Genomic DNA, 21,818 nt, shown 5'->3' with positions numbered 1-21,818 from the left:
TTTTTTGGGAAAACTTGCCATTTCTTTGCTCTGTCAGTCGTAGTAGTACGTAGTAGTACATTTTCTTTTATTGTCAACCCAGCGAGGCTTGGTCAGCAATGGTAATGTCTGCCCTGTTCGCACTACGCTTAATAAGCCTTTGTCAGCTGCTATTTTTTTTATCCTTGCTAAGAAAAATCGTCCATTTCCTTCGGCTGATTTAGAGGAGCTTTACATTTAACGGTGGTCATTTCGAGAGGTGTTCTCAAAATAACAAAGGTTTGGCTGACAAGGGCTCTTTCAGCTCGGAAATAGAGGTATTCGCGCATTGAAATATAGGGAAAGGCGAGATAAAAAGAAACCAGAAATGTTGTGAATTTTTAAGTCCTTGAATGACCTGATCGCACTATATCGGTGGAGAACCCGCTCTCCCTATCCCTCCTATAAACATCTACTTTCATATGCTGTCAAAATTTTTCCCGTCTCTCATCCCATCCCCACAATACCCCAAAATTGGAAATGTAGGCTTCCACTCGCTATTGAGCCAATCTCTCTTCTCCTAAGAAGCATAAACATAACGGTTTTCTGAGAAGACATAATGAAAATCAAAGGGACCCTTGTCTGTCTTAGTTGGCTTTCACATATTAAAAAAGTAGACAATTATTTTTTTGTTTTGATGATTATTTTTTGCTTAATTTATTGTGCCAAATCAAAAAATCTTAAAAATAAATTGACCTGGTTTGTACAAAATTAATGAAATCGCGAAAAAAGTGTCGTGAAATATCGGCTTTTGAAAGTCGCGAAATTTTGACGTCACGAAAATAAAATGTCGGGAAATATCTGGATTTGAAGGGTACAGTGGAACACGAAGTTATTTTGCACAAACTGACAATTCAGTTCAATTGATATATTCCCAATCTTTACTATCTTATAACAATTTTACATTCCCCGAGACATATTCTTTAAACCTGGCTAATCTAAATATTATATCTTGAGAAAAAACTCGATCCAGTAGAGATAATAGGCGATAGCTACCCAGCAGGATGTGCCAACGATGTTCATGAATAACTTGTCAGCGTGCGTGTAGTACGGATCCAGGTCCCAGCTGAATGGGAAATGCTTGCCCAGCCACTCATGGCCGCAGTAGACTAGGATTGAATTCATACCTGTAAAAGCGTAGGCAAAAAGTATTATTGATCACTGAAAACTGCTATTTGCGCCCTTGTCTCACACCTATATAGTAATTTCTTTGTAATTGAATCGATCGAAAAAAAAAGCTAATTGCTAGATGATCAACTTGTATAAAAATTATGATTGAAGAATTTTCAAACAGCCCAACTAAATTACTGAAAAATTCGAACCGAATCACTTACAAAATGAAAAACAAATAAATAAATAAAAAAAATTTAAAATCAAAGTTTCTCAACAAGCTGCCAACTACAACTAAATCACTGACAAAATCAAACCGAAATTGTAAACAACTTACAAACAAGCAAATAGGGGTCTTACGTTAAGAGATGACGTGACTTTTTTGGGTGGCAAACAAGCACACGTTCAAGCTTTTAGCAGCAAAATAACAGCAACAAAAAGCACCTTATTTAGCGTTAACGAATAAAGCCAGAAAGTTTCCTTTTGGAGAGGGCTTGTTTTCATTTAAAGAAGGCCAATCACACCGCAATTTTATGCTCCCGCTAATGGCGGTCGTTCTTTGGCGAGATGGGCGCAGTCAAATCTGTGTTTATGTTTGGCTTTAATTTGCAACACACGAGGTCACGTGATCTCTTAGCGCAAGTCGTCTATTCACAAGATTGAACCAAGTGTACAAAAAAGATGATTCATACCAGGATAGATGAAAGGCGCTCCGTTCCACAGCTCCCAAACCTCAATAGTGACGTAACAGAATGAAAGAAGGAGAAACGCCATAGAGCCTGTCGCCAGGACAAACGAGATCGACCTGGGTAAAGTAGGCATTTGAGATATGCAAGATAAACTGTCTTTGTATGGGCTCATTGCTCTAGGGGCAATGAGTACAGTCGACAACTGTGCAGGCACGACAACAGCGCGTATTATTACAATTTTTTTTAGCCCACGGATAGATATAACGCGTGCGCCTGGGGGGGGGAAGGGTAGGGTAGAAGTTGACACACTCTCAATGAGCACTTTGGGCGTAATATTCTGAAACAGCAAAAAACGCGCGAAATTAGAGGGTAAAAATGCCAAATTTATCAAAGGAATATTTAAAAAAATTTTTGTTCACTGGCTCTGCTTTTTCGATATTTACGGAGTTCTGCACTTGACGTGGTCTAGTGGGAATGCATGCTCGAGGATGCGGGCGCTCACACCGCGGTAGTGACCTTTGGGAGCGCCCGCAAAGTACGCTGGATCCTCGAGCATGGTGGAAATGACGACTTGGACCAGGCGCACACTTTTTAGACAGCAGGTCATCCTTTTAAAGGCAGCCGTATATTTACCATAAATTTTTGTTGATAGGTATAACGCCATCGTTTTGTGTTCCTCCAGACAGGCCTATCGCTATGACGCCCTGGATAACAAACACAATGGGGAAAAAAATAAAGCAACAAGTACAAGCCTTTTGAGGACGGAAGACAGGCGCTAAACTGAGCGTAGGAGCAGGTTCCTGAAAGGCCGATTAGCTCTAACCCAGGGTTAAATTTGTCCTAGCCCACAAGTAAATTTTTTACCCCAGGATTAGTTCTGTTTCCGAAACGCTGGTTAGCGCCAAATCTGGGTTAGTTTGGAGGTAAAATCTAACCCTGCTCGCGAGGTGGGTTACCTCGACAACCTACGGTTTAATTGGCGTAACACAGGCCTCCCAAACTTTTTAGTAGAACTAAAGCTTCATCAAATGAAATTGCCGACAGAACGACGTTACACAAAAACAATGTAGGGATCAAATGTCCTAACATTTCGCTTTGTTATGCGACCTTCGTTGCGATGCTGACTCAGCAAAACAACTCTGTTTTCACAGAGGCGTATAACGTGCCACTTCAACCTTGTGTTGATTTATTTCAACGATTTTGACAAACTGTGGTCAATTGAGGTCAATTTTTAACCCAAAACGACTGCGTCTTTACCATACTAAATGTACCTCCCCTACCCGAGATCAAAAGGTATAGCTTGGGTATCACTCACCAATAGAACAGCCCATACAAACCAGCGCACGAGGCGTTGCCGATGATGAGAGAACGTGAACAGAGTATGTCCCGCCTGTATAAACAACAAAACATACACGACTCGAGTCCATCGCTAACAAGTATTTATATTTTGCGCTAACACTAACTAGATATATTTAGAAGCTGACTTAATGCTAAGACCTAGTTTAAAAGATTTTATCGCGCGGCCACACGAAGAATGCTTTTTTTTGGCCTGATGCTTTTTGTTCTCTCTGAAAAACTTTATTCAAACTAAAGAGGCAAGCCCCTTGGGAAGGCTACTAGTACTGTATTCTCGCTGGTCCCATTGTGCTCAGATAAGTTATGGGGGAGCCTGGCGAGCCCATTGATAGCGGAAATGACAAAGCTGAGGTGGACGGGTGGGAAAATAAATAAATAAATAAATAAATAAGTGAGTGAGTGAGTGAGTGAGTGAGTGAGTGAGTGAGTGAGTGAGTGAGTGAGTGAGTGAGTGAGTGAGTGAGTGAGTGAGTGAGTGAGTGAGTGAGTGAGTGAGTGAGTGAGTGAGTGAGTGAAGACGACCATTTTGTTCCCGCTAAGTCACTTTTGATTAAATTTTCTTTTCCATTTGACTGTTTAAAGGTTGGTTCCCACTTGGACGTAACGCGACTGGCATAATTTTCCTGCGCTTGTGTTTGATCGTTTCTTACTTGTGTTGCGCTTCCGTTTTCGCTTATGATTGCCTCGTAGTGAGAACCAACCTTAAACGATTCGAAGTGGGCCACAAAGTTTTGGGTATGGTGGTGTTGTATACCTGGACACCGAGGAAGACAATGAATATGGAGGTAAGCGTTCCCATAACTCCCTCGGGGTCGTGCGCCACAGTCGTACGGTACATGTCCTGTTGGAGATGAGAGCAAGTAATAATGGAGATGATAACTCGGTCTCTAGAGGCACCAATAGATTAACCTTAAGCGACGTCACAACACTGAAGAAACATTGAAGTGTGGATAAGAAAAGGGTTCTGAAATCCTACAGTACATGTCATGTTGGAGATAAGAGCAAGTGATAATAGGATTGCTGAAGGTCAATAGTAAATTACACTAAAGCCGACGCCACAATGCTGAATAAACATTGCAGTGAGAATCAGAAAAAGTTTCTGACATCCTTGCGCGGATATTTCATATTTTCTAGCTTAGCCAGATCAACATGGGGTAATATGTCGTAGACTAGGGTCTAGAATAGATTACCCGCGTGGCTAAGCAACGACATACATTTATAAAACATTAAGTAGAGGTCGCAAAATGTTACTGACCTCCTTCTTCAAGCGAGTAACTGAAGTGCTTTAAATCAAACATTAGATTTCAATTGTGGATGGCTTTGAAGTTTTCTTGCAAGCAGCCAGTTGTATTTACAAATGTAAAGAATAACTGGGTGGGTTGATTGATATTCTTAAACGACCCATTCTCCAGGCTTTCTCATGGCGCTCACCTTAAAGGTTCCCCTCTGGTAAACGTGTTTCCCTAGTAACCAGGAGTCCACGTGACTCGCCATGCCACCAGTACAGTTGAACGCTGACGAATTATCACTGATTCCCCCAGGTCCCGTATATCCCCTAAAGCATAACACTTAAACAATTAAGCTATCACAAGGTCTGTCATATCCGCTAAAACATAACATTCAACATATTGGTATTATCACTGATACCGTCAGGTTCGTCATACCCCCACAACGCAGCATATCAAGAATTATTATACACCTACGGTGCCAAGCGCGCTTTAATTGGTTAATACAGCCATCAAACGATGGAAACATTCTAGGCCCATTAGTCGCCGCACTGCCCGCGCACTCGGTCAATAATACTTATATCAATTATACATTATTAAGAAAAACGATTAACACTGACAACGCCAGGTCCGGTATACCCCCTACAGCACAACACACCCTTTTAAATGGTTGATGCAGCTAGAGAGTACTAGACCTTGAGCCACCTTTCATGAAAAACGATTCTTAAGGCCGATACCAAAATACGACATACTACCATTACCAATTACCTGTTTTACTTACCGAGGACAGCCATGCAGTTCCGTCGCATACGTCACCACCACGTAGATGATCAGAAAGGCAAACATCAATAGCCACTGCGCCCACAGGGATACCACATCACGGATACCATCCCACCATGACCCACGTGGCTATAATACAAGTAGTATATGGGGAATGATTAAGAGTCTGAAATAAGTGTCACGTGATCACCACAGGGATACCACATCACGGATACCATCCCATCAGGACCCAAATGGCTACAATAAATGTAGTATAGGAGGAATGAAATAGTATAAAGTAAGTGTCATGTGATTACCACAGGGATATCACATAATGCATTCCACACCCCTACTGAATTCATATGATTGTCACAGGGGTACCACATCACAAATACAAACACTGCTTAGGACACGTATATTGTATGTACTGATCAATACCTGAGAGTCCTCAACGCTGGGCCCTGCAAGAACCTGTATAACTGCTACCACGAAGTAACATGCAGCGAATCTTTGCAGAACGCCAGGGATACGATAATTGGTCAGGTCTCCCACTGAAAAACAAAAACAAAATAGATTAGAATTCACGGCCAGTCAAGCAAGAGCCACAAGAAGTGATGATAATATTTCCTTAGACACAAAGTAATGGGAATGTTTGGGAAAAAAGAGTGCAGTAACAGTTCTCCTATAGTTTCGGCCTCACCATGGGAACCTGGTTGATAAGGACACCTTTGGGACCTACAAAAATGTTTAGGTGGTACGGACATGGTTAGGTTGTACGGTCGTCATTAATGAGGAGTCCTTTTTAAGAGAAAATATAAGGAGCTTTCTCTCATCTGAGACTTGAAAATGTACTTTTTAAATTAAAGAGTTAAAACAAAGTAATCAGTAAAAACAATAAAATGGTTTCAGATAGATGATCAGCACTTACTGTTGCTAGTAAAGAGACCGAGGGCAAAGAGTAACAGGGTCCTCTTGGTGATTTTGATGATTATCCTATACGTGCTGATTTGCTTGCGACGTAGCACACGGAATGACAACACCATGGAGACGCCCATAATCCACATGAACCAGGGGAACACAAGATCAGCCACCGTCAAGCCTTGTATATAAGGAAAGGAGGTGGTTAGAACATATGCATAACCAGGATTTGCTGGGGGGAGGGGGGAGGAATGCACAAATACAGTCAATTCCTCATAATAAGAATAAAGACCGCTTTTGGGCGTTCAGTGTTGGGGAGAGGGAGGTAGGGAGGGAAAGAAGAAGCATGCTCACTCAGTGGCAACATATTGATATGCACTTGTTAGAAAAATAGCAGAGCCTTCCATTGGGAAGTTAGATACCTTCCAGGGAAATGGGGTAAGGGAAAGCAGGATCAAGGATTCAAGACGGCTGCCAGGGCAGGGGGGATGGAATTCAAGTGGAAAGAATAAAATGTAATCAGTCGGCTACTGACATAAATAAAGGAGAAAGAGATAATTCAAATGTCATGCCTCAAGTGAGTCAATTTCAGAAGACATGGCTTCACTACAACCATGATCCCTTTTCCATTTTTATCCTTGGGAAACCCTCTAGGGCAAATCAAACTTTAAAAAACGTGTAATAGACTTAGTAAGCATAAAGTAAATGCGGAACTTACCGTTCCAAATGGAGTGTGCAAAGAAATAGTATCCTCCACCACCAAAGTTCACAAAGATCATGACTGTTAAAGAAATCCTGGAATGAAGTGGAACATAATGAGTTAGAAAATCAATTATAGACGTTAAAAAAGTCATGAACTACTGATTTAAAGGTGAGAACAGAATACACAGTAACAGAAGCATACTCAAGGGTAAAAAGCTTTTTCTTATAAGCAGCGAAAATCCTGCCATAGAAAACTTGTATACTGTGCAAAGGTTTCATTAGGCTAGGGCAGCTGGTGATTTTCCACCAAGCACCGGCTACTTAAAAAAAATGTTTTTATTTGAACTAATAAAATAAAATAACTTCCCTACTGATCGATCTCCACCGCCGACTCTGAAAATTAATGATGTTGGCTCTTTTATATAATGTTGGTTCTATGTGCATGGATCTAAAGTACAGTACAGCATGAGCAACTACTATTTAGCACCACCCATATTGCCATTGCACTTGGTATGTTTTTTGAGCTGATATTTTTAAAAAGAGCATACAGTATCATGCTATTTGTTATCTGTCTGAGAAATAATAGACAAACTTACCCTCTAAATGTATCCAACGATTTCAGCCTTTTTGCCTTGACTGATTTAACTTCCTGAAGACAAAAATGACACCGGATAAGTAAGAATTGGAAAGATGATGGAAATCTGAGGTCTTCAGGAAGAAGACTATCATGTTTTCAAACATTAGTTATTCCCTTTCTTGAAATTCTGGCTTCACTCCCCCTCTGTCCTCTTATTGGGTATCTAAAAAATAATAAATAAATGCTCATCTTCATATTTTGTACCTTTTGCTCTACATCTGCAGTTGATGATGACCTGCGATCCATGTGATTGGGAGACCCCAGGTCCTATACAATATCATAACAGCACTCAAGCACTAACATACATGAGTATTACAGGAGCAAAAAGACAAATAACAGTATACAGTAACTTGGAGGGTACACAGGATACCATCCATACCCCCCCCCCCCACCCTTGGCCTTGGTAGGTTATTTTTTATTGAAGGATTATCAACCCCTACTATCTTTTTCCATATTACCTATGACTGTCTGCAACCCTCCTCAGCAAATCCTGGGTAGGCGTATGCAAGAGTTCAAACCCTTTAACCCTTGCATGGCCAGTGCTTGGATACAGTTTTTTTTATTTATTTCTTCTACAATCACTTACAGCATTAATCAAGCTTTCACTGTCCTTGAACAGACCCCATCTGGCACCCAAATGTTTTCTCCTGAAGACACAAAAAAGTTAAGATTACCCTCTAGGCCAAAACAATATATATGGTACAGTATGCTGCTTTATATTTATTTCTTCTTGATTAAAATTTGAGTTAAATCAAGTATAGCTGTTTATTTCCTAAGAACCCCCAAAATAGTCATTGCAATGAGCTATATAACCTGTTTTCTTCTGGTTTGAAAGGGTGAAGGGGGATTTGTTATCACTTCACATTATTGGTGTTCAAGTTAGAGGGATTAAAATATGTTAGCAAATTGATTGTATCAGTGGTGAAGTTTAGGTTACAGTTTTTTACATAAAGAATGTAATTTAAATGTCTTTTACCTGCAGAATTCAGTGAAAAGAATCCAGGACAGTGCTATGGCAGCAAGTACTCCGAAAGCTATAAGAATAGCTGTAGAAAAAGAAGAAAGTATTTAGGAATAGGAGCTAGATTTCACACCTTTACTGTCCGTCTTATTTTTTCATAATATTGGTGCCCTCCACCCCCCCTCCCCCGTGCTTCGGGAAATCCTAGACCCTCCACTGCTCCTTAAGTCTATCTTTTGATCCATCTGTTTTTCTTTGCTTTATTCTGTCTGTATTCTAGATGATGTTATGTATTATTATAGGGTTGTGTATGCTTGATAAAGTTCTCAAAGTATTGCCTCTGCTGTTTTTTGTTTTCTTAATTTAAGTTTCCCTAAGATAAAGGCTACTCAATTTACACTACTGTACAAATTACCAAGTCATGTACAGTATCCATTTTAATACGCTAATTTAAGCAAGTAACTGGGAGATATGTTCAATAATAAATTGTCAGTATCCAGAATTCAATTTCAGATAAATTTTTTTGAAGTTATATTGCAAAATAGACCAAAGTAAACAATAATGAAGAAATGGTTGATTGGCATTTTTTATGTATGAAATGCCCTTTTAATGATTGTTTTAGGGGGTGGTGGAGAAAGTATAGGGAATAACTGTAATACTCACGTTGATAGGTATTTCTGGATATTTTTTTGTCAAGTGCAATGACACCACAATAGGGCTTCATGAACTTTCTAATGGTAAGATTGTATTTCCCATACTCAACAAATGGGAAGGTTTTACTGAAAAACAGGTAAGAATAAGTAAACACATTTTATACAATACTAATCACATTCTAATACAGCCTGGAAATATTTAAACATTGCTGTGCACATTTCATGCACAAAATGTTATTTTGTGCGTTGTAATTTGAGAGTAGTGAAATATACAGCTAGATGGTACTTTATAACATGCATATATGCACAGTGTGTTTAGTTTTCCTTATTTTGCAGAAATGTTGCAGTTTTTGCTATAATACCCAAATTCATTAAGACTTGTTGACTTTGTTTGCTGGGAATGTCATTGTAAGAAAGCCAGGTTGGTTCACACCAAAAGCATTACATTTGTTTGCAATAAAATTATGTACCACCTTCAGCGTCCATTATCATCATTCACAACAAGTCAACACCACAAACCATCATTAGCATCACTATCACTATCTCCATCGTCATTTACCATCACCATCGTCATTGTAATCTATCATCATCATAGCCATCACCATCCATAATCACCATCAACATCGCCATCACCACCCATAATCACCATCACCATCACCATCACCATCGCCATCACCACCCATAATCACCATCACCATCGCCATCGCCATCACCATCACCATCACCATCACCACCACCATCATCACCACCAGCGCCAGCGCCATCACCATCACCACCAATAATCACCATCACCTTCACCATGATGGTCATAACTTTAAATTTCATCATCATTGCCATAATCATTTGCAGGAGTTAATCAGCAACATACAACAATTGAACTTACTTGCATATAATTTTCCCTCCAGAAGTCCATCTTACAACTAAAGTGAATGCATGTGAGGTGTCAAGAATGACAAAGGTTTCGCGTACCACTCTATGGCGTAGAAGCTGTGGTTGACACTGCAACAGTAACCTCAAGTTAAGATTGCTCAAAATCTAACACATGAGATTGCAATTTAGCTGGTTATTCCATTGTTAGCGTGAGGGAAAGCCAAAGAATAGTGTAACACCATAAAATTCTGACAAAAAGCCATCCAAATAAACCCTCCACTAAAATAAATTACATGTTATACTAGCTATAATAAACCCTCCACTAAAGTAAATTACATGTTATACTAGCTATCAGGAGTGTATAGGTGTGCTGAGCACAAGCACAGTGCTTGAGCACCTGCTACCCCAGTACTCAAGGGTTGACCACTGCTATCTGGCTATGGGCTACGCTCGGGCTCAACTAGGTGTGAATGTCCGACTCCTAGGACTGAACGTCTTGCCCAATTTGTCACTTACAAATATGTATAAATTCCTATATGTTTGCTGACCACCCATGTAATTTGGTCCTAGACTATAATAATGGCTAATAAACCGATTATTATTATTACTATTACAATTACAATTACTATTACTATTACTATTACTATTATTATTATTATGGCAGTTGTACAACATATGTATGTCAGCCTATATACAGAGAGGGGCTCAAGCGTAACCCAAACTGTATCTCAGAATCCCCCTCAGAATTCTCAGAATTCTAGGTATAACATAAAATTAAGAAATGTAAAAATAAATCAATAAAAATAGTTCAATCTCTATAGAGTTCAGTACGACTGTTTATCTTGTTAGCACTTTCAGCGTCCTTGCAATATTTAACGAACTTGAGAGCACTGCTTTCTGCATCCTATTTAGGACATCACGGCCACGCACGCCGAACATCTCCCTCATCGTTCACGTCTTGGGACCAACCTTCTAGCACGTCCATCACTATGTTGTGTTGCTTGATGCTATAGCAGGGGTATTGTTGCTTCAGCTCCCAATCCTGTTCTGTCGTACATGAGTGTGTTCTGCAAACATTGGGACGTCCCAGAATGCCTTGGCATCCTGGGATTCGTAGGTGGGCTTCTGTACCATAGTAGAGTACCATGGAGGAGTTGCTTCTATCAGCTTCAGATCTTTCAGCTTCTCAAAGAAGAGGATCTGTAGTGCTGTGTTATGTCGTGCTAGGTACTTGCTTTGGGCAAGAGCTGGGCAGCCCGTGAGAACATGGGCCAAGCTCTCTGCAGTTGTACCGCACAATCTACACATAATGTCATCAGCTGGCGAGGTGTAGGTTTTCCTAGCCGAGTAGAGCTTGGTTGGAACTTGCTGCTCTTACATCTCCACTATGCCTGCAATGGTGTGGGTGGGGGCATCTCGCCATTCTCTCATCCACGCGAAGCAGCCTGGTCTATCCAGATCCTCATCTTCCCATCTTTGAGTAACTTTCCTTGCCATTTTTCTTCTTCCATCTTGCTTTGCCTTGCTCCATCAGCTATCTTCCGTAATGTGGAGCCAATAATTTTTGTGGCGATGGTTTCTCCATCTTCTCCAAAACAAGTGGGCTCTGGATATGTGAGCTCGAGTGATAGGGCAAGTTCACTTGCATATTTTTTGGCCTCCTTCACCAGGGACTGGTGACCCTTGGTAGACGATAACTCCTCGAAGCATCTAACCACTTCCATGCTTGCATCCCGAATGGAGTAGAGCTTCAGGGCCGTCTTGATTTTTGTGTGCCTGTATTACGTCTCGACCGACTTCATTCCATGCCCAGCAAGTGCCCTCGGAAGGTATATGAGGGCTGTTGATCCGAGTGGGTGTTTCCCGCCATTTTCACTCATTATTTTCCTTGCCTTTCTGTCTATCTCTCTCAAGCCTGTCAAGTTCCAATGCATTGACCACATTAGGTATGACAGCACTGGAAGTGCGAGCTGGTGCGACCTTGGAGTATCTGTTCGGGTGCTCCTAGGAAGCGGTAGTGCACATCCTCCTCAAGGTCTCTGATGTTTAGATCACCCAACTCTGCTTCCCTTGTCGTTATAGGTCTGTAATCCTCTCTTCACGTGTAGCACGTTGCACTTCTTTGGGTTCCATTCAAGACGCTATTGCTATTACTATTACTATTAATATTACTATAATTATTATTATTATTATTATAATTATTATTATAATTATTATTATAATTATTATTATTATTATTATTATTATTATTATTATTATTATTATTATTATTATTATTATTATTATTATTATTTGGGGGGAGGACAGTGGATCGCCCCCTTAGCTATGTAACCCCTTCACCCACCCCAAATAAATTGTAGCACTATAATATCATTACTGAATTATTAATTTCAAATTACCACTAACAAATGTTTTCTAAAATGTGTCTGTCTGTCTAGTGTATCCTGTCTGTCAGTCTAGTGTAATCCTGTCTGTCTGTCTGTCTAGTGTATCCTGTCTGTCTGTCTAGTGTAATCCTGTCTGTCTGTCTAGTGTATCTGTCTGTCTGTCTAGTGTATCCTGTCTGTCTAGTGTATCCTGTCTGTCTAGTGTATCCTGTCTGTCTGTCTAGTGTATCCTGTCTGTATGTCTAGTGTATCCTGTCTGTCTAGTGTAATCCTGTCTGTCTGTCTAGTGTATCCTGTCTGTCTGTCTAGTGTATCCTGTCTGTCTGTCTAGTGTATCCTGTCTGTCTGTCTAGTGTATCCTGTCTGTCTGTCTAGTGTATCCTGTCTGTCTAGTGTATCCTGTCTGTCTGTCTAGTGTATCTGTCTGTCTGTCTAGTGTATCCTGTCTGTCTGTCTAGTGTATCCTGTCTGTCTAGTGTATCCTGTCTGTCTGTCTAGTGTATCATGTCTGTATGTCTAGTGTATCCTGTCTGTCTGTCTAGTGTATCTTGTCTGTCTAGTGTATCCTGTCTGTCTGTCTAGTGTATCTGTCTGTCTGTCTAGTGTATCCTGTCTGTCTGTCTAGTGTATCCTGTCTGTCTAGTGTATCCTGTCTGTCTGTCTAGTGTATCATGTCTGTATGTCTAGTGTATCCTGTCTGTCTGTCTAGTGTATCCTGTCTGTCTAGTGTATCCTGTCTGTCTGTCTAGTGTATCTGTCTGTATGTCTAGTGTATCCTGTCTGTCTAGTGTATCCTGTCTGTCTAGTGTATCCTGTCTGTCTGTCTAGTGTATCCTGTCTGTCTGTCTAGTGTATCCTGTCTGTCTGTCTAGTGTATCCTGTCTGTCTGTCTAGTGTATCCTGTCTGTCTGTCTAGTGTATCCTGTCTGTATGTCTAGTGCATCCTGTCTGTATGTCTAGTGTATCCTGTCTGTCTGTCTAGTGTATCCTGTCTGTCTGTCTAGTGTATCCTGTCTGTCTGTCTAGTGTATCCTGTCTGTCTGTCTAGTGTATCCTGTCTGTCTAGTGTATCCTGTCTGTCTGTCTAGTGTATCCTGTCTGTCTGTCTAGTGTATCTGTCTGTCTGTCTAGTGTAATCCTGTCTGTCTGTCTAGTGTATCCTGTCTGTCTAGTGTATCCTGTCTGTCTAGTGTATCCTGTCTGTCTGTCTAGTGTATCCTGTCTGTCTGTCTAGTGTATCCTGTCTGTCTGTCTAGTGTATCCTGTCTGTCTAGTGTATCCTGTCTGTCTGTCTAGTGTATCCTGTCTGTCTGTCTAGTGTATCCTGTCTGTCTGTCTAGTGTATCCTGTCTGTCTGTCTAGTGTAATCCTGTCTGTCTGCCTAGTGTATCTGTCTGTCTGTCTGTCTAGTGTATCCTGTCTGTATGTCTAGTGTATCCTGTCTGTCTGTCTAGTGTAATCCTGTCTGTCTGTCTAGTGTATCTGTCTGTCTGTCTAGTGTATCCTGTCTGTTTGTCTAGTGTATCCTGTCTGTCTGTCTAGTGTATCCTGTCTGTCTAGTGTATCCTGTCTGTCTGTCTAGTGTATCCTGTCTGTCTAGTGTATCCTGTCTGTCTGTCTAGTGTATCCTGTCTGTCTAGTGTATCCTGTCTGTCTGTCTAGTGTATCTGTCTGTCTAGTGTATCCTGTCTGTCTAGTGTATCCTGTCTGTCTAGTGTATCATGTCTGTCTGTCTAGTGTATCTGTCTGTCTAGTGTATCCTGTCTGTCTGTCTAGTGTATCCTGTCTGTCTGTCTAGTGTATCTGTCTGTCTAGTGTATCCTGTCTGTCTAGTGTATCCTGTCTGTCTAGTGTATCCTGTCTGTCTGTCTAGTGTATCCTGTCTGTCTGTCTAGTGTATCCTGTCTGTCTGTCTAGTGTACCTGTCTGTCTGTCTAGTGTATCCTGTCTGTCTGTCTAGTGTATCCTGTCTGTCTGTCTAGTGTATCCTGTCTGTCTAGTGTATCCTGTCTGTCTGTCTAGTGTATCCTGTCTGTCTGTCTAGTGTATCTGTCTGTCTGTCTAGTGTAATCCTGTCTGTCTGTCTAGTGTATCCTGTCTGTCTAGTGTATCCTGTCTGTCTAGTGTATCCTGTCTGTCTGTCTAGTGTATCCTGTCTGTCTGTCTAGTGTATCCTGTCTGTCTGTCTAGTGTATCCTGTCTGTCTAGTGTATCCTGTCTGTCTGTCTAGTGTATCCTGTCTGTCTGTCTAGTGTATCCTGTCTGTCTGTCTAGTGTATCCTGTCTGTCTGTCTAGTGTAATCCTGTCTGTCTGCCTAGTGTATCTGTCTGTCTGTCTGTCTAGTGTATCCTGTCTGTATGTCTAGTGTATCCTGTCTGTCTGTCTAGTGTAATCCTGTCTGTCTGTCTAGTGTATCTGTCTGTCTGTCTAGTGTATCCTGTCTGTTTGTCTAGTGTATCCTGTCTGTCTGTCTAGTGTATCCTGTCTGTCTAGTGTATCCTGTCTGTCTGTCTAGTGTATCCTGTCTGTCTAGTGTATCCTGTCTGTCTGTCTAGTGTATCCTGTCTGTCTAGTGTATCCTGTCTGTCTGTCTAGTGTATCTGTCTGTCTAGTGTATCCTGTCTGTCTAGTGTATCCTGTCTGTCTAGTGTATCATGTCTGTCTGTCTAGTGTATCTGTCTGTCTAGTGTATCCTGTCTGTCTGTCTAGTGTATCCTGTCTGTCTGTCTAGTGTATCTGTCTGTCTAGTGTATCCTGTCTGTCTAGTGTATCCTGTCTGTCTAGTGTATCCTGTCTGTCTGTCTAGTGTATCCTGTCTGTCTGTCTAGTGTATCCTGTCTGTCTGTCTAGTGTACCTGTCTGTCTGTCTAGTGTATCCTGTCTGTCTGTCTAGTGTAATCCTGTCTGTCTGTCTAGTGTACCTGTCTGTCTGTCTAGTGTATCCTGTCTGTCTAGTGTATCCTGTCTGTCTGTCTAGTGTATCCTGTCTGTCTAGTGTATCCTGTCTGTATGTCTAGTGTATCCTGTCTGTCTAGTGTATCCTGTCTGTCTAGTGTATCCTGTCTGTCTAGTGTATCCTGTCTGTCTAGTGTATCCTGTCTGTCTAGTGTATCCTGTCTGTCTGTCTAGTGTATCCTGTCTGTCTGTCTAGTGTATCCTGTCTGTCTGTCTAGTGTATCCTGTCTGTCTAGTGTATCCTGTCTGTCTGTCTAGTGTATCCTGTCTGTCTGTCTAGTGTATCCTGTCTGTCTAGTGTATCCTGTCTGTCTAGTGTATCCTGTCTGTCTGTCTAGTGTATCCTGTCTGTCTAGTGTATCCTGTCTGTCTGTCTAGTGTATCCTGTCTGTCTAGTGTATCCTGTCTGTCTGTCTAGTGTATCTGTCTGTCTAGTGTATCCTGTCTGTCTAGTGTATCCTGTCTGTCTAGTGTATCCTGTCTGTCTGTCTAGTGTATCTGTCTGTCTAGTGTATCCTGTCTGTCTGTCTAGTGTATCCTGTCTGTCTAGTGTATCCTGTCTGTCTGTCTAGTGTATCTGTCTGTCTAGTGTATCCTGTCTGTCTAGTGTATCCTGTCTGTCTAGTGTATCCTGTCTGTCTGTCTAGTGTATCTGTCTGTCTAGTGTATCCTGTCTGTCTGTCTAGTGTATCCTGTCTGTCTGGTCTAGTGTAATCCTGTCTGTCTGTCTAGTGTATCCTGTCTGTCTGTCTAGTGTATCCTGTCTGTCTGTCTAGTGTATCCTGTCTGTCTGTCTAGTGTATCCTGTCTGTCTGTCTAGTGTATCCTGTCTGTCTGTCTAGTGTATCCTGTCTGTCTGTCTAGTGTATCCTGTCTGTCTAGTGTATCCTGTCTGTCTGTCTAGTGTATCCTGTCTGTCTGTCTAGTGTATCCTGTCTGTCTGTCTAGTGTATCCTGTCTGTATGTCTAGTGTATCCTGTCTGTCTGTCTAGTGTATCCTGTCTGTCTAGTGTATCCTGTCTGTCTGTCTAGTGTATCCTGTCTGTCTAGTGTATCCTGTCTGTCTGTCTAGTGTATCCTGTCTGTATGTCTAGTGTATCCTGTCTGTCTGTCTGTCTAGTGTAATCCTGTCTGTCTGTCTAGTGTATCCTGTCTGTATGTCTAGTGTATCCTGTCTGTCTGTCTAGTGTATCCTGTCTGTATGTCTAGTGTATCCTGTCTGTCTGTCTAGTGTATCCTGTCTGTCTAGTGTATCCTGTCTGTCTGTCTGTCTAGTGTATCCTGTCTGTCTGTCTAGTGTATCCTGTCTGTATGTCTAGTGTATCCTGTCTGTCTGTCTAGTGTATCCTGTCTGTCTGTCTAGTGTATCCTGTCTGTCTAGTGTATCCTGTCTGTCTGTCTAGTGTATCCTGTCTGTCTGTCTAGTGTATCCTGTCTGTCTGTCTAGTGTATCCTGTCTGTATGTCTAGTGTATCCTGTCTGTATGTCTAGTGTAATCCTGTCTGTATGTCTAGTGTAATCCTGTCTGTCTGTCTAGTGTATCCTGTCTGTCTGTCTAGTGTATCCTGTCTGTCTGTCTAGTGTATCTGTCTGTCTGTCCTTCCATTTATCTTTCTAAAAAGTGTCATCCTATGGTCGGGTTTTTAAAAATAGTTATACCATTTTTTCTTGTGCTGCTGCTGTTTGGCTTTTACCTTGTAGCAGTTTTTAGATACTCCAAACACATCAAACAGTCGATCTGACTCATAAATGATATTGACAAGTGCCGTGTCCAATTGGAGTTTACCGCTCCATGTTCCATTTGGGGGTTGGCTATAGGAACCACGACTTGAAAGCATCAATGTAGTGGTCGCAACATCTCCTGTGTGGTAAAATCATGAATATGAAAGATTAGGATTCATGGTACAACCCCACCTATAACAATAGGGAGCTTAAGCAAGAAGAACAACAATATGGTCAGAAACAAGTAACATGAGATGGCTCACACAAGTTCATTAGCATACTGTTTTAATCATCTGATTCCTGTGAATTTTCCATAAAGCAAATGCTAGCTTTCCATTACACAAGCATTATTTCTATTTAGAAAAGACAAGCTTTCTGTAATGTCATTGTAAATATTCTGATAAGCAAGAGTGAGCTTTCCATTACACAAGCATTTCTATTTAGAAAAGACAAGCTTTCCGTAATGCGATTGTAAATATTCTGACAAGCAAGAGCGAGCTTTCCATTACACAAGCATTTTTATTAAGAAAAGACAAGCTTTCCGTAATGTGATTGTAAATTTTCTGATAAGCAAGAGCGAGCTTTCCCAAGGTGTGGGTTGTTTGTGCACACCAACTTTTCCCGTTTTTTATTGTAAATAAGAAATTTAAATTCATTCTTTTATATGACAACTATAATCAGGGACACTGTTTGATCAAATTATGTAAAATCCAGGTTGCAATGACTGAAAAACAAATCCAAAAATATGGCTAAAAGATACTCTCAATAAAAAGGATGTTTGCCATTATGGACATGTTCGCAGGAGAAACCTCTGCCGATAGCCCCTTTCGAATCCAGTTGGAATGGGAATTCTTGTCATGTGAAGCTGTGTTTTGAAATTCCCAGCCGCAGTTACTCTGAACTCTGTCACTCAAAAGCGCCCATGCTTGAGCTCAGTAGCACATTTGTAGCTAAAAGTGGTTAAATTTTATGTTTGCTATAAATATGGCTATCAAACAAGACCATAGGAGTGATACTCCAGAGTTTTGAATACTACGTGAATACGAACAAAGCCAGACAAGCACTGACAGGTTCAATTAGAAACACGTGTTGATCAGGAGCTTCGAACTTCTGCACTCTTGATTAACTGTAATAACAACGTAAGACAACTTCTTCAGACTGGTTTAACAATTCATTCTTATTTTGTTTATTATGTATGGTGTTATTTGTGAGCATTCTCATCAAAAGTTCTGGAAATCTGATATCATAACAGGTGTGAATCAATTACTAAAAGCTGTCACATCTATCGGTTAAACCATGTAACTACCTCCAAAAACTTGGAGGTGACTAATGCGCATGCTCAACGGGATTCGATAGCGGCTGTCGGCAGAGGTTTCTCCTGCGGATACAAACCAACGAGAACATGAAAAAAACAGACTGGCGACAACTGATTAGTGAACTTATTGAAACAAACAGGAAGAAAGCTCTGCTAGCAGGGTGATATGCTGCAAATGGGTAACAGGTGTTGGGCAGCCTCAGATACTGGAAGTTGATTGCCTGACCTCCAGTTAATGTTTGATGAATACATAACTGTCAACTCTCCCGCATTAGGCTGGAGTCTAATGCGGGAGAGATTTTGGACCCCTTCTCCCGCTCTCCCGCATTGAGCACAAAATCTCCCGCTTTCAGCGATTTTTATCTTTCCGAAAAATTATTCTGTAAAAAATCGTCATTTTGCCTATTTTATATTAAAATATTTGAAATAATAATTCCCTTGCGTAGCGTAATTTATCTAACACCCTTGTGAGATCTATAAGTGGATTTGTTCGTAAGAGCTTTCTATACGTCAAACGCCTTCAAGGTTAAACCAGCCCCTCCCCCAAAAAATGAATATACCCCACCCCTCCCCCTAAAAAATTCTCAAGCCTTGAGTTTTTTTCGGAGGTTGACAGGTATGTGAACAGTGTTCCCTCATTTTATACAGTTGATCATAATGATACTCCAAAGAGTAGGCAGACTTTAAGGTTGACTGTGAGATATGCAGATAGGAAAAGGGAAAAGAAAGAGAAAAGATCAAAAGAAAGAAAACATCCTAAAGCTCTAATAATAAGAAGGACAAATCCTATTAAACTAGAAGTTAAAATAGGACTGGAATTGCACAAAAAGCTTGAAGAAAAGAAAATAGAAGAGAAAAGGATGTAAATTGACAGTAAAATAAGAGAAATCATAAAAACCGAGGCAAATAATAAAATATAAGAAATAGAAATCATAAACCAGTGCACAAACTAGTGCACAAACTCTTACTCACGCTGACAGACAGGCTAAAGTTCTCTTATATAAAGCAGTACATACTATGCTTGACAGAGACATTATACAATCAGCCTCAACATAAACAAATAGCTGATAGACACTTAAGAGCACTGCACATTACTGAATAGTAAAGCCCAGAGGCATTTCCCTTACTGGACAGTAACAGCTCTTAGAGAGTCATTGCACATCAACTAAGACAGACAGTACATTATCTTCTACACACCATGTAAGATAATGATAACAAATAAAAATGAAATAAATCATATGCTAGCAACTTGTAGCAGGAACACCAACGAGTTCCAGGGGAATACACTGTTGTTGTTGAACCAATGGCATCAAAAACAGGATAATAACACCGTGGAATTGGTTGTTTACCGAGTCAAGAGGGATGTTGGTCTTCGTGCATAGGATGAGAACAACGCAAATCATGTCTTCGTATTTCATCCCAATGTCACCGGCAAACATGTGAGCCTACTAACAGCATAGCAACTCGACTGAGCTCTTCTGTCAACCAATACAGCCTCCCACTACATGATATGCCATTTCTCATCCTACTTTATATCATGCATTGGTTTCCCTCGTCGTTCACATCCACCAGACTCACTAATATTGATGCAGAAACAACAAGAATGGCGAGCGCGAGGCACTGCAAGTGTGAAAGTCGATGCTCAAGCATCATTTTCACCTTTGGTACAAGCTGGAAACTATGTGGTGCGAAAGATGAGAGCTAGAAAACTTGATAATCTTGCTATTGAGAATTTTTTAGGCATAATAATTTTGTATATTGCTTAATATTTTTGAATTTCGAGGGTGGAAGTGGTTCGTTTATGTTTTGCCGATTGTTTCAATAGAGGAGGACGCCAGCAATTTTCCTGCTGGAAATGAAAGGACGTGCATGCGTCATGCGTTTTCCTGCCATGTACAATACCATAAGCATAACAACAGGAAACGTAATTTGAAAGGAAGGCTGTCAGTACTTTTTACTTGGATACCTGTGGTAGCCATCGCAATGCCTAGTTACCAGAATCCTTCTGCATAATTTAAAACTGTGTCATGGATGCCATCTTGAATTTGAAGTTCCAGTCCTCAGACCCATGTTATTTGTGCAGTTGAAGGCCCGATTTGTGATTTAATAACTGCATATTTTACCATAAACTTAATTTCTACCAAGTTATTTTGGAAAATCATCTCAACTTGGATTGATTTCGCTGTATTTACTCGTGTGTTTACATTTGCAACCCGACGAAGAGCCTGGGACACGTAAGGCTCGAGATTAGAATGATCTATTGCCTGCTTTAGACTCATACAGCTTACTTCAAGACGTAATTAAATGTGCTCTGGACACTCATAAATGGACTCGAGGTATTTACCTTGACCGGCTACCCTAAGATGAATTTTATTTTCTTACTATAAAATAATCTTGATCTCTCTCATTGAATGTCATCATTTTTACCATGTCGATTTCAATAAAGTACAGCATAGGTGTAACTTAAATTAAGCAAGATCCATCAGAATATCGAGCAGTAAGTCATGTAAGAGTAAAATATGTAAGTACTTACTTAAATCTATGTAAATTATTTTGGTACTTTGGTGCTTCCTTTAGATAAGTTTTATTATTTCCCTGAAATACCTTTATCTCCATTGAATGTCATTTTATTTTTATGGAACATTTTCAATAAAATCTAGAGATTTGTAATATTTATGTAGTGTTGTTTATCTTGAAAATATGTTTATGCTCTATAAATTTTAATCAAGTCTGGATATTCTATAGCCAGCTCATTTGACTTCAAAAAAATGTTGTTTACTTGTAACTTACATAAATAAAATAATACATTTCAATAAAATTATATTGTTAATGCAAAAGGACTCACTTTGGGTGTTAAAATAAATTTACCCCTAAGTGATAGCACATTGAGGGCAGTGAACCAAAGAAATGTTTAAGAAATAACAAACAAGTTGCAGATCTCAGGTATCCCAGTCAACCCTGTGTGCAGGGTCTAGTACTATGAAAAAATAAATGGACAAAAATTGCATTGAAATGATCTAACAAACATTCAAGGAGTAAAAAGGCAGACAAATAAAATGCCAGATACGGATCAATGCTCCAATCCGGTGTTTGATTGAAGCATTGTCATCGATTTCACGTGACAAAGTACTTGCATAGCACTGCTCAAATCGAATCTATTATCAAAATTTAATACCAAGAAAGGCTACTAATGGATAAAATACGGCGAAGAGATAAATGAACATGAGTAAGCGCTTACCTGGTATAATATTGAGTAGAAAAGCGGCTGCAACAACCACAACAACACTGACCGCCATCTTAACCATCGGATCGACCAACAATCGTGGGACTTGGGGACCGCGAGGGACTGGCACGAGCTCTCCCAGAATGCCGAGGATCGTCGTAGAGGGACAGCTTGTGGCGGGGTTTTCCCGGAGTTTTCATCAGTTTCCCCTTTTACGGGTTAATGCTAACCTGCTTTGTTTATCATCCAGGAACTGGCCCCTGGGTGATAAACAAATATGGTAGACGGCAGTTTCTCAGCATTTTAAAAGATGATT

General features: G+C 40.5%; 1 protein-coding gene across 1 annotated transcript; it reads right to left on the bottom strand.

The window, feature by feature from the left end:
• Nucleotides 1-70: 70 nt before the first annotated feature.
• On the bottom strand, nucleotides 71-21,633 carry LOC5519327 (heparan-alpha-glucosaminide N-acetyltransferase). Its single transcript, XM_032364202.2, has 18 exons — nucleotides 21,518-21,633; nucleotides 16,937-17,103; nucleotides 9,913-10,028; nucleotides 9,040-9,155; nucleotides 8,392-8,461; nucleotides 8,002-8,062; nucleotides 7,620-7,682; nucleotides 7,375-7,427; nucleotides 6,795-6,871; nucleotides 6,087-6,257; nucleotides 5,597-5,709; nucleotides 5,181-5,308; nucleotides 4,605-4,728; nucleotides 3,928-4,014; nucleotides 3,133-3,207; nucleotides 2,451-2,521; nucleotides 1,821-1,933; nucleotides 71-1,145 (listed from the first exon to the last, which is right to left on the bottom strand). The coding sequence occupies exons 1-18, from the start codon at nucleotides 21,582-21,584 to the stop codon at nucleotides 964-966; spliced, it is 1,854 nt and encodes a 617-aa protein (XP_032220093.2). The 5' UTR covers nucleotides 21,585-21,633; the 3' UTR covers nucleotides 71-963.
• Nucleotides 21,634-21,818: the final 185 nt, after the last annotated feature.

Source organism: Nematostella vectensis, chromosome 8 (assembly GCF_932526225.1).
Source record: "Nematostella vectensis chromosome 8, jaNemVect1.1, whole genome shotgun sequence".
In the NCBI taxonomy this organism is placed as follows: domain Eukaryota; kingdom Metazoa; phylum Cnidaria; class Anthozoa; order Actiniaria; family Edwardsiidae; genus Nematostella; species Nematostella vectensis.
The sequence above is the reverse complement of the archived record's forward strand: the minus strand, read 5'-3'. Positions and strand labels throughout refer to the sequence as shown.

Coding starts and splice junctions, on each gene's coding strand:
- LOC5519327 (XM_032364202.2), bottom strand. CDS start 21,584: ATGGTTAAGATGGCGGTCAGTGTTGTTGTGGTTGTTGCAGCCGCTTTT. Junction 10,029..16,936: donor TATCTAAAAACTGCTACAAG/GTAAAAGCCAAA, acceptor TTACTGTTGCAG/TGTCAACCACAGCTTCTACG. Junction 7,683..8,001: donor GTGAAAGCTTGATTAATGCT/GTAAGTGATTGT, acceptor GATATTGTATAG/GACCTGGGGTCTCCCAATCA.